This window comes from Panthera onca, chromosome A3 (genome assembly GCF_046562875.1).
Source record: "Panthera onca isolate mPanOnc1 chromosome A3, mPanOnc1 haplotype 2, whole genome shotgun sequence".
Classification (NCBI taxonomy): domain Eukaryota; kingdom Metazoa; phylum Chordata; class Mammalia; order Carnivora; family Felidae; genus Panthera; species Panthera onca.
The window spans coordinates 88,532,582-88,545,122 of record NC_138341.1 but is presented as its reverse complement, the minus strand read 5'-3'; the positions used below and the strand labels follow the sequence as shown (position 1 = coordinate 88,545,122).

The 12,541-nt window shown below is 49.8% G+C and overlaps 1 protein-coding gene across 3 annotated transcripts in view; it reads left to right on the top strand.

The window, feature by feature from the left end:
• EDAR (ectodysplasin A receptor) overlaps nt 1-12,541 on the top strand; it is an 88,658-nt gene that overhangs the window by 56,168 nt on the left and 19,949 nt on the right. For all 3 annotated transcript variants that reach the window (XM_060610446.3, XM_060610441.3, XM_060610435.3), the window contains exons 2-5: nt 2,163-2,231; nt 2,957-3,079; nt 3,856-4,037; nt 11,057-11,142. In XM_060610446.3, coding sequence (XP_060466429.1) covers nt 2,181-2,231; nt 2,957-3,079; nt 3,856-4,037; nt 11,057-11,142 — 442 coding nt within the window. In that variant the 5' untranslated portion in view covers nt 2,163-2,180. The remainder of the gene's footprint in view (nt 1-2,162; nt 2,232-2,956; nt 3,080-3,855; nt 4,038-11,056; nt 11,143-12,541) is intronic.

Here is a 12,541-nt window from a genome sequence, read left to right as displayed (position 1 = left end):
GATGTTTTGGGGACACCTCCATTTCTCCATCACTGTTGGAGCTATAGGGGCTCAGCTCCTTCCACTGTCACCTCTGATGGCTGGCAGGCAAGGGTGCTGCCCTGCTCAGGGCACTGGGGGTCCCCAAAGTAAAAACCAGGAGGTCACTTCTGGGAACAGCTTGGGAACAGCTCCCAGGCCAGGCCAGCTCCCACGTGCAGAGCTTCAAGGGAAGTCAGACCTTGGAAATGGAACCCTAACCAGAGGGCTGCCCTTGCCTTCCTCCCTCCACCCCGTTACCTTCTTTGAGAACTGGTAATCGTGGCAGAAATGCATCCAACACGACAGGCTTTGTTTTGCCTTGTGTATTTGTTTTTCTTTTCTGTCTTCTTGGGTTGGCCTGGGAACATCTTTAACGAGCCTTTCAATAAATGCTCTAGGTTGACACTCCGGTGCACCCAGCCCAGCCCTTCTCAGTATTTACAGGGAAGCCCTCCCAGGCTCAGCTATAATTGGAAGTCAATTACATTAGAAACCCTTAGTATTGTTCTTGGAAGGCCTCCAGGGCTGCAACTCTTCTGGGAAGAGCCTCTACCCCGTCTGTAGACCCAATGCAAACCCATCTCTGCTACCCACCATCCTGAAGCAAAGGCTGGGCTGCCACCATCATGAAGCTGGGGTGGCAGGCAGGGAGTTGGTTCCTAAGATCTGGTTGGGACTTTGTACCTTACCCTCCCCACCTGGCAGGACTGCAGGTGGGGCCTCCCTCTGCCTCCCTCCCTGCCTGTCCCAGCTTGCTCCATTGCTAGAAGGAAAACACCCAGAAGTTCACTGCTGGGGTGGCTGGGTGCTTTAATCTTGCCTCAGTTCATTTAGTGTGTCTCAAAAGTAAATGGGGCACTGAATTGCAAGACAGCAAGCGTGGTAGAAAGAGAGAAGAGGCAGCTTTTGTATCTCTTCAAGAGATTCTGGAAACCTAAGCCTTCCCCAAAGCCTCCCCACCAATGTTATTCACAAGTGAAGACACTTCAAGGTAAGCAGGGACAAGATGCTGGAAAGAGCCAAGCCCCCCAGGGCCCTGCCCCATTCCCCTTACTGACACAGTAGTAGCCAGTGGGCCCCTGTCTCTGGAATCACCCTTGGGACATCCTTCTCAGCCTGTTCTCAGAGTAATCAGATGCTTCTTCCCAAAGTGAAATGTCTTTATTGCCTTTTTTCCTGGTCACAAAGTTCACATCATTCTGACACTAGGAAATGTGTGGAAAGGGAGCATTCCCCATAACCCACCACAGTCCATAGTCATTCCCACCCTATTTCACTCCTGCCAAAAAAAATCTTTATTGAAAATTTAGTGAATATCACTCCAGACCTGCTTCTGTGTATCACGTCCCATGTCTTTGTATAGTCAGGCTCCCAGGTAAGACTGCTTTCAGTTAGAAACACAGGCCTCCCAGTCTGAAAATGGAAAAGTGAAAAACAATACCTCCTCCTTCAAAGCAGTGCATTAATTTAGCAGTTGGTGAAAGCATCTAAACACCTGGGCTGTAGCCACCCTCTGTCTGTTTAGTGGCTGTGTGGCCCTGGGCATGTCACTACCCTCTCTGGGCTTCAATTGTTTCAGCTATAAAATTAAGTGGTTGGACTCATGCACTGAGTCCTTAATCACTCTGACAACAATCTGTTCTTAACAGAGACAAGAAGAGTCTGACTGTGGGGCCGGGAGAGAGGGCAGAGGGCTTGGGGGAGAGGCTATCCTGCCACCATCTCCAGGACTGCTCTGGATCCAGAAGGTCAGGACCAGCCCTGAGTACCCCTTGACACACTGTGTAAAGCCAGGCTTCCTCAGACTCTGTGAGCAGGTGAACCATCCGCCATTGCCCTGGCTTCCATAATTGGCTCTCAGTGCACTCTGGACCTTTCGTCCTTGCTGGAGGTGGGGGGGGGGGGGTGATACTGGGAGGACCATGGATGGAGTCAGTCCATGTGGCCTGGGGCTCAGCTTAAAACCTGCCTTTTCTTTTAGGGTGCATTCATTTCCTGCCTCACTTGCAGGGAGGCCCCTCACACCCAGTGGGACATGGTGGAGGAAGCCAGACTGAGGGTGGGGGCTGGGCTGTGGCCAGCCAGTGCTGGGGCAGCTCAGGCCCTACAGGCACCAGGGTGCCATGAAGTGTGTCTTTCAGGCAAGGCCCCAGGAGAAGATGGCCCACGCGGGAGACTGCAAGCAGATGCCCTGGCTCCCTGTCCTGGTGGTAAGTGCACCCTCACCCTGCGGAGCACCTGCAGTATGGCCCGGGAGGAGGTTCAGTGGGAGCTCCTTCACCTTCCACACTGCTGTAGGCCAGTCCCTTGGCCTCTTACACCTCAGTTTCCACAGCTGTGCAGTGGGATTAATGTTAACGGCACCTCCTTCACCAGGCTCTTTTGAGAGTGCAAAGCACTGAGCAGCACCCGGTCCAAATCAGACTTCTCCTCGGTAGCTTCCTTTCTAGGGGTCTTTAAATGCTTCCTTGTGTTGCAGTCTATGTAACCCAGTGTCTGTGTGGTGAGCACCATGCTTGTGGTCCTATAGCTGAGAAAGATCCAGGCCCCCATCATGGGACTCCCCAAAGAGGAGAGGCTGCATGTGACTGAAACCTGCCTTTCTAGAGGCTCCAGGAAGAGGGCTGCCTCCTCCATAACCTTAGAGAGGCTGGAAGCAAGATTTCATGGGTGAAGAGAGTTTGGAGCAGGCCTCAAAGATGGGATGGAGTTTTGATGGAGGGGTAAAAGGAGATGCAGGAGTGAAACCAGCTGATGGGAAGCGAGTTGGCCTGCCCAGTTTATTAGCTGCAGTTTCTAGGATTTGGTACCACATGAGTAGTAGCAGGCCCCCACACCCAGACTCCTTCCTCTGCAACACGTGCATGGGGTGCTCACACCTGAGTGTGTCTCCAAGGAGGCACAGAGGCCAAAAGGACCCCCTTTCTTGTGGCAGGTGTCACTGCTGTGTTCAGCCAGAGCAGAATACTCCAACTGCGGAGAGAATGAGTACTACAACCAGACCACGGGACTGTGCCACGAGTGTCCCCAGTGTGGCCCGGGAGAGGAGCCCTACCTGGTAAGGCCCCTGCTAGCTGTGCCTGGGCCTGGCACTCTCTATCACATGAGTGTTGCCCTCATCTGTATCACTCTACTTGTGGTTCCTAAGCTAAATCAGGCTAGTCACTATAGTCCTCAGATGTCACAATTAAAGGGTTGAAGCAGCAGTGAGCACAGAAATGGTGTCTCCCTGGCAAGGGAGATGGCCAAGCACTTGTTACAGATTTCTAAGGACCTGTTTTTAGTTTTTTAAAGGATGATTACTTTCCTACTCTTCTTTGATCAAGTAGGTTTCAAGCCATCTGGATTGGAGGATGACTGATGTCCTCCAGGAATGGCATACTGATTCCTGAGTGCTGCAGTGCCCCTCTTCTTTGGGAAAGCCTCATTATGTTGTTCTGTTAAGTGCTGAGCAAAACACCCACAGTGTCAGCATTCACGGTTCTTGTACAGAGCTGAGGACATCAGATGCTACAGGCTGCATCACTGGCAGGTTATCCCTTTAGCTGGCTGCCTTTATTCAGAAACCCTTGGGAGAGGGACAGTGTCTAAAGCCTAGAAGCACTGGGGAAAGAAGCTCAGAGTTGGAGATGCAAGGGGGTTGCAGTTAAGGCAGATCAGGAAGCCAAAGCCTAGCAAGAGAAGCTTCTGGAAACAGCTAGTGTGCTCATTGTGCGCAGTGTGCCCAATTCACCCACTGTGCCTGGTGTGCTGGTGCCCCAAGGACTGAAGGCCCAGTCGTGGTGGGTGTGGCTGCTGTACTCACCTGTATCCTCTGTCCGGTTTCTTGGCCAGTCCTGTGGTTATGGCACCAAAGATGAGGACTATGGCTGCGTCCCCTGCCCAGCGGAGAAGTTTTCCAAAGGAGGCTACCAGATATGCAGGCGTCACAAAGACTGTGAGGGCTTCTTCCGGGCCACCGTGCTGACACCAGGGGACATGGAGAATGATGCTGAGTGCGGGCCGTGTCTTCCTGGGTAAGCATGGCTGCTACCAGACAATACCCCAGGACACTTTGTGCAGAAAGCCCTGAATGTGAGCACCTCAGGCTGCAGTGTAGCATCACTCCTGCATTTGCCCATTCTATAAGGAGCAGCTCAGCAGGGAGGAGGGCATGTGTCTGGAGTCAGGAAGCACAGGGTCTAGGATGGTGAGTCCCACATCTTTCAGAGGATAGGCAGCCCACCCAGGCTCAGCTTCCAGATCTCTTAAGCGGATGTTCATCATAATAATGTCTTCTGATGACCCAAAACAAACAAACTTGTTGAATACTTACTATAAGATAACACATGTGGAATGCTTTGGAGAAAAGAAAACTAAAATTCTGATTAAATTTAGTGTTTTTGGTATTCTGGAAAAATCTGAGGGTACATATTCCTACTAAGGAATATGTGAGTCATTTGGTGCCTATAATTCCACCACAATTCTGTTATTTATCAAAAGTTATCCCATAAAAGCAAAGTGAAAATGCAGTTAGTGTGAAAGACAGAAAGATAATCTTCCTTCTCACAGGCAGGACACATTAGCAAGTTCTGCCTAGGAGAGCAAAGTGCAATCTTGACACTCAGATCTACCAAGCCACAGCTGTTGCTGCTGTCTCCCTCTAGTGGCCACATAGCACAATGCTTGGAAGGGTTACAGATAAAACTGAAAGCAGTGACAAAGGCGGCATGGTAGTAGAGGTGGTACAGGTGGTAGAGGTGGTGTGGTGGTAGTGATGATGGAGGTGGTGATGGTGATGGAGACAGTGGCAGTGATGATAGAGGTGGTGGGGATGATGGAGACAGTGGCGATGGTGGAGGTGGTGATGATGGAGGAAGTGGTGGTGATGATGAGGGTGGTGGTGACAGAGGTGGTGGTGATGGAGGTTATGGTAGTAATGATGGTAGTAGTGATGATAATGATGGTGGTCATGGTAATAGTGGCATTTTGAATAGCACACTATACTTTGCAACCCATTTGTGCGCATTATCTTTCTAGATCTCTGTCTTGGATTAAGAGGAGAAAGAAAACAAGGAGGATATATCCAAACAAGAACACCAGGCATTAGTCTGTAAGAAGAAGGAAGTATAAGGAAGGCATAAAGACCCACCAACTTCAGAATAGATTGAAAGTGAATAACTCTTTAAAATGAGGAGATCTTTTAAAATTACAGAAATTGACCTTAGTTCAAATTTGTGACTGAGAAGCATTGATTCCCATGGCTTCCACCACCATCTTTCTACTGGGGACCATCCCCCAGCCCTAGTCTCTCCCATTTTCTGTCTTCAGTTCAGACCTACCTCCAGAGCTACAGACCTTCATTTCCAAATATCTGCTTGACAACTCTATGTCAGTGTCCCTGACACAGAGTATGATTCAAACATATTGGTCAAATTAATAAAGAAAACATGGAATCTTATTACAGAACCTTATTTTTCAATATGCAAAAAATCAGGTAATACACAGGAATTAGACTATTCTCTTAAAAATGTGATAAAAATAAAAGTTCTATAGGTGACAGTCTTTAATTTAATTGTTGAGGCTGTTGTGTTGTGGGGGCTCCACCAAAAGGAACATGTTAGGAGAAGCAGAATCAATGCATTCCCACCCAATGGTACAAGCATCCATTGAAGGACTGCTCTGCACAGACGCCATGCTTGAATGAGACAAATTCAGTATGCTCTTCACATTAGGTGACTAGAACTAGTCTCTGAAAATATATATGCTTCCTGGAACTTCATCTTCACTGGTTTTTATTGGTGCAGATACATAATTCATGAAAGATACACAGAGTTTCACGGATTAACTATAAGTGTGCCAAGGAAAAGTGTGCACACCTTGCCATGCTCACATTGGAAAGTAAATAACCCTTTTTGCAAAATTTCAACTTATTCTCACAGTCTCTCAGGGTGAGAATCTGACTTGACATTCACGACCTAGCATAACCGCTTCTGCATTTGTTTTAGTAAACCTGTGAAGTCAGAGCCTACTAGGTAGGCACTAGTGAGGCAAAGAGGAAAGACAGTTTTCTGTGAAGGTGACAAGAAAATCAGTAACCACAGCATAGTATGGTAGGTGTACACGGTGTTCTAGAAGTCCGGGAAGGACCCCTCGCTTCATGGTTGGGGTGGTGGGTCGGAAGGGGTCTCAGAAGACTTCTCAGGGTGACATTGGGAAGGTGGGAGTTAGGCTAAGAATTAGGACAGAGCTCTCCAAGATGCTCAGGGCAAAGCTCAAAGGGGCAAGCAACCTGGTGTGATGTGGAGCTGAGGGTCCCTGTGGCTGCAGAGGAGGCATGCCCAGGGGTTGTGGAGAAACCAGAGAGGGGGGCAGGGGCCAGAGGGAAAATCCTCTGGAGAACGATGTTGAAGACACTGGTCGTTAGCTCAGTGTGGAAGCAGACCACCATGCAGACTTCTAAGCTGGTATAAGACACAATTGGACTGTACCTTGGAATGATCCTTTTAGCAGCAGTGAGGAAAATGTGCTGTGTAGGGAAGACATAGGAGCCCAGGGGCGTTGTGAGAACTGGGGCAAAGTGGGAGCCTTAGGAATTGGAAGGAGAGGAAACATGAGTGCTCACTGGAAGATAGCATTGACCAGAGTTGCAGACCAAGGGCGTGGGGGGTAGGGGAAGTATATTTTGAAAAGGAATCTCAGATGTCTTCCTTGGCCAGCTGTGTGGACAGTGAGACCCACTTGCTAAGAGGTGGGATACTGGAGGAGGAGGAATTTTGGAGGGAAGGTGAAGGGAGGGTGGAAGAGGTGTGTGTGTGACTTGAGGTGGTTGTAACATCCAGACCAAGCTATCTGACACAGAGATGGATAAACAGGTATGAAGTTCAAGTCAGATCTGCAAGTCATCTCTGCATTAATGGTGTTGTCCAGACAGGCTGTTCCAGTGAAACAGAAGGGGAGCATGGGTAGATGCAGAATGGAGCCTCACTCACAGCATTGCTGGCTTTGTCCCAGCAGTGGCTCAGACCATACATGCATCCCACAGTGGTCTCTGAGATTCAGCCATGGCATAATTACAGATGATCTAGAAGGGGCAATGATTATGCATATTGAGCAGGCTGTTTCATTCTTATCTTTAGGCTACAAAGACTTTCTAGCCAGAAAGCACAAGCCCAGGAACCAATGCAGTAAATAACCTTGTCCTGTAAGCAGGTGCCAGCTTGGTCACTAGAAAGGGTGTTCTGTGACAGTGAAGACAATTTCCTTGGTCGCAATATATTTACCAGAAAGATTACCAGTGGAATAGTTGTGAGTGCCCTGCTTCTAGAAGACTTCAAAAGATAAGAATGACCATCTGTAGATTAATGGGGAAGCCAGCATCTGTACTCTTAAAAGGGTCTTCCGACCTCTGAAGTCTTGAGTAACTCGCTCCCTGCTCCACAGGAACAGCGACCTCCTTCTTCCACACCTTGACTGAATCACCCAGAGCACTCATTGAGTGGATGAAGGCCACTGTGCCGGAGATACGTCTCAACTTTCATCTCACTGCATCCTTCACAGATATGAAGATGTAGTTGGTTTCCAGTTTGGCCCTGTAGTGTGACAGACCATTCAAATAAGTCACTCCCAACCCCAAGGCCACTGTAGCAGAAGGCCCCTACTTTATCTCTGGTCCCCCAGCCTCCTCAGAGGGGCTCTATAGAGTACTGTGCTTGTCAGGAGAAGGCTCCAGAGCCTCAGGACCTCCCGTCTCCTGTTACCCACCATAGGCCCAGAGAACAAATGAGGCTCTCATGCTCTGTGTCACAGGGGAGGGTTACCAGGAGTCTGGGTAAGCTGGCGCTGTTCACTCAGTGAAAGGCTGTTTTCATGGAGTCCATGTGGCTGCCAGGCCACAATGCAGGCCGCCACGGATTTGTCTTCCTAACACCATAGGCTCCCTTGGCCCTGCCCCCCTTGTGGTTTGGCAGGCATGCTCCCCTTATTCTTTGCCCTCTCTGCTGTGCGTCAGTATGCGGCTGAGATGCTGGCAGAACAATGAGCATACATGGCTTTCCTGTTGAGAAATGCTGTGTGGGAGGACAGGGAACAAATCAGGAGAAGAGGAAGACATGGAGGTTTTATTTCATAGCCCACCCCCACCCCCTGCCAGGGCAGCATCTTATCCATGGCTGGCAGTGGCCCATCTTACCTTCTGTTGGCCGGTTTCCAGTCCACGTCCACTCCCTTCAAATAAGGCATTCTAGGGTTGTTGGAAGGCCAGGTGAAGGACACAGTTCTACGTGCCTCATTGTGTGGGAAGACAACATCCAATGGCTCCATCACATCCATTACAAGCTTAGGAGCCCTGAGGAAAGGAAATCTTTGGGTGAAATCTATATATCTGTTGACATGGAATAAGTCAACCCCTTCATAGAAGATTCTAGAGGCCCCATTTAAACTGCGTTTTATCTTTCTCCTTACCTTAATCAACCCTTGAGGAAAAAAACAAAAAACAAAAAAGAACTAAGAAAAGTCAAAACATAGATCAAAGTGTAGGAAATCAGGCCTCTACAGAAAGACAGAGGGACCCAATACTCTGTGGCAGGGCCACAGACCCCTGAATGAACACCCAGCTTCAAGCTGATGGGAATCTGTCAGATAGAAGCAGCCCAGCAATGATTCTCCACTCCTGTGTAGCCAGACTGAGAGGTCTGGGTGTAAGCTGCAGCACGAGTTGCTGAGGTTAGCCCTGAAGAGGAAACACACCTGACAATGTTCTGGGCAGTGGTACATGCCTGGAAATGCGAGAGGCAGTTCACATGCCGACTTAGGCTGGGAAATTCCTCTGGAACCAATTTATTTTTTTCGATGTATTACCTTTCAGTATTTTGTTTCTTGGCTATGTTATTTAATATGTCACACAGCTTGGTCCAGACACAGTATCAGGACAGGAGGCCCTGCTGCAGCCCTCCCGAGCCCCCATGGGAGTCAGACAGACCCCCCCCCCTGCCTTGGGATGAAAGCGAGAAGGAACTGTGTGTGAGGAAGGGCAGCAGACCCGCCCCCAAGTGTGCACAGAGCGTGGCGGCCCCAAGGACCCATCAGGGAGCCATGTTCTAAGCCCAGGCATTCTCCACCCGCTGGGCAGCTGCGGCTCTTCATCTCAGACAGAGCTCAGAGCTCAGATGTCAAACAGGGTAGGTTTAGCTGTGCTGCTTCTTTTTTAAAAGGGAGGAAGAAAGATGCACAGAATGCCCTCAGGGCCCTCGTCAGGCTGTGAACTTTGAACTTCTGTGGAGGAGAACTTAGTGTTGTTCATTTGATTTTTCCAACCAATGTTGGCCTAGAACCATGCCTCCTCAGTGCCCTGCACAGTTAGTAGGAATATAGCTATGAGCAAGGCTGGCCCTGAGGGACTCCCAGGCCAGGCACACCAACAGTCCTGATCCAGCAGAAGAATGTGCCCGAAGGGGAGGTGAGGACTAACTCAGAGCCCCAAGTGCCAACAGTGGGTCTGGATGTTAGAAATCAGGGGGCTGGTCTGAAGCCTGTCACCCTCATGAGGCCACACACAGACACGTGCCACCTCTTGGGAGCAGGTGCTCCATAGGCCCCACTGTCACTTCCTGTGTCCCAGGCACAGATGCCTTATGGAGAGTGGCAGAATGTTTGAGAGAGGCTTTTTCCAGAAGGCTTAACTGTAAAACTGGCTGTTGTGGCTTCTCTGAGGGCTGTTTTAAGATTGACTAATTAATGTTTATGAGATACACAGGGATCTGAGGATAAAAGGCCCTGAGGAAGGGCAGGCAATTATGATCATAATGTTATTGGTAATGGTCCAGCTCATGGAGGCTGGAGTCCAAAGACAACCCCAGCACCCCTGCCATGCTGCCACCTACCCTGCCATCAGTGGGGGCCTGGGTGTGCACGGCTAATAAGAAAGAGATTAAAAACCAACCATGGAAAAAGCCAATAGTGAAGAGGGATTTTTCATCTCTTGAAATCATAAGGAAAAATGTTGGCACCAGCTCACGTTACTTAATCGACCTCTCATGATGTGATAAATGGTTTCATGATCACCGCTGAATGTGTGTTTATGAAAAGCAGGCACATGCCAAGAGAGGTGCCAAAGTCTGCATGTGGAAAGGAGCCAGAGCTGTGAGCACTGGAGGTGAGGATCGCCAGGTCCAAGGGGTCCTGACTCAGGGTACAGAGCTCTGCAGGCTAGCGTGGTCATCAGGGCTGGCACACTGACACTGGGAGGCTCCAAATACGTGGCATCAATGGTGGTAAACGACTTCACAGTCTTATTGTGAATGATTTCTCTGTTTCATTCAGTACATGCCACCCCAGTGTGAACACTTGAGCTCATGCAGGGTCTGAGTCAGGTGCTTCCTGAGGTGGAAACAAAGGAATTTCAGTTATGACCTGGTTGTATGTCAGGCCAACCCTAAGGCCTTCTGCGTTGACCTCTCTAGACATTGCTGCTTTCTGTACAGTGCAGCCAGCTCCATTCAATCTCAGCAGGCATGCAGAAGGTCTGTGAGGTGCCAGTATCGTAAGGGCTCATAGACATATTTGCCAGTAATCCCGCCAGGCTAGAGGTTCTGAGACAGGCTTTTGCTGAGGGGGGGAAGCTCCTCCTCCAGGGGGATCTGGCTCGCTGGCTGGAACTCCCAGAGAGCTAATCAGGGTCTACATGTGGTAGGCACACAGACACTTTGGTCGATGATGTGGATGAAGATGATGAGGACACACACACACACAACAAATTCATCAGTGAAAACAATCAAAAAGGAAAGGAGATTTAAAGGCCCAAAGTGGCCTATTGTTGGAAAAACTATTTTTCCATTTCAAGACATGCTGAAAACTCCCAGGGAAACTCAGTGGTCAAAATGGGCTGCTATTTCTGAGGGTTCCTGATTCCCATGGCATGTGTCTCATCCCTGACTTTGGTTACACTTTGATCATGCTTGGATCATGCCTGAATCATGGGCATGCCAAGTGATCAGTACTTGCTTGTGGTGACACCTGGCTCACCTGTCTGCTTTGTCTTGTCTCGCCCTCCCTGTAGCTACTACATGTTGGAAAATAGACCCAGGAACATCTACGGCATGGTCTGCTACTCCTGCCTCCTGGCACCCCCTAACACCAAGGAATGTGAGTGCCCTTGTCCTTCCATTGGAACACTGCTGCTTCAGCACTGGTATCTCTTGTTATGCGGTGTTGTAAAAATAAGCCAGTCCCAGCACCCAGGCAGATGAATACAGTGAAGGTATAAACAAAAATGCTCCCATGGCCTGGCCAGTCAGGCAGCAGGTCCCTGAAGGGAAGTCTGCTATAGCTGAACCATGAGTCAGTCACCTGACACCTTGAACAAGTTTTGTCATCTGTGACATGGGGCTTTAAAATCTGAACCCTCCATCTCATGCAATTATTGGAAAGACCAATGAGATCACAGTTGCCAAGGTATTTTTGCAAAGTCCTGCAAAGTACTAGACAATTTTAAGTTCTTGTACATACATTTCAAACCAGATGAGACCAAGGGAAAGATGAGGAGTGGTCACAGTGAATGAACTGGACTCCACAAAGCCCATGTAATCAGTGAGGCTCGCAGATTCAGAGTCCCACCTTAAGCTGTCTCTTTCCCCTTCTCATTCTGGTTGATTCTCACTGCATGTATCTGTGAGGAAGGGCCAGGGACCTCTGCTCCAGAGAATGTAGCATGTGGCCCCTTGGATCTATGGTCTGGAGAGACGCCATGGAAGAGAGTGGGTGAACAGCTGTCCCTGGGCTGCAGGAGCCCTTCCTTGCTCTCCCCCAGGCCCACTCCTACCACAGGGCAGAAGAGGGGCTGTGCGGGGACCCTGCCTCTCCCCCACTCCATGTTCTCACCATATTCCTGCCTAGGGGAGTAGAACAAGGGCCTGCCCTTAAGAGCAGTGGGAGGGAGGGAAGGAGAGAAGCAAACAAGGAGCACCACTCCACACCGCGCCCCCACCCCCCGCACCTTATGGTTCAGGGGGAGGAGATGCCCAAGTGGGCAGGTGAGCATGTGGCAGGTTGCCCCTGGGGGGGCCATCCCTCTTTCCTAGATAACTTCAGTAGATGCACTGGCAGTAATGGATTTGCATATCTTTAAAGCTAAGCTTTGTACCCAGCCACATGCTCATTAATTCACAAATTGGGGGAGGGCCAAGGGCTCCAGGCTTCCAGCAGGTCCCGTGGTGAAGTCTGCTCACCATGCCACTGCCTCCTGCTAGAGGATCCCAACTGATTCAATACCAGATAGTTCCGGGATGGAGTTCTCACTGGGAAGATGTGAGGCACTCCCCCACCTATGCAGAAAAGTCTCTTTGCCTGAAGAACCTGGAAAACAAGCTCACACACATGAGGTTTGTTCTTGCCCAGGCCTTCCATAACCAGCCAGATGGCTGGAAGAGCTCTGAGGCAGGGGAGGGGTGCCTCCCTCCTCTTGCCGTCCAACAATGGGGTCCACGACACGGGGAGAGAAAGCAGAGCCCCTGAGCCCTCGACACTTTGAAAATAAGTGCATCCT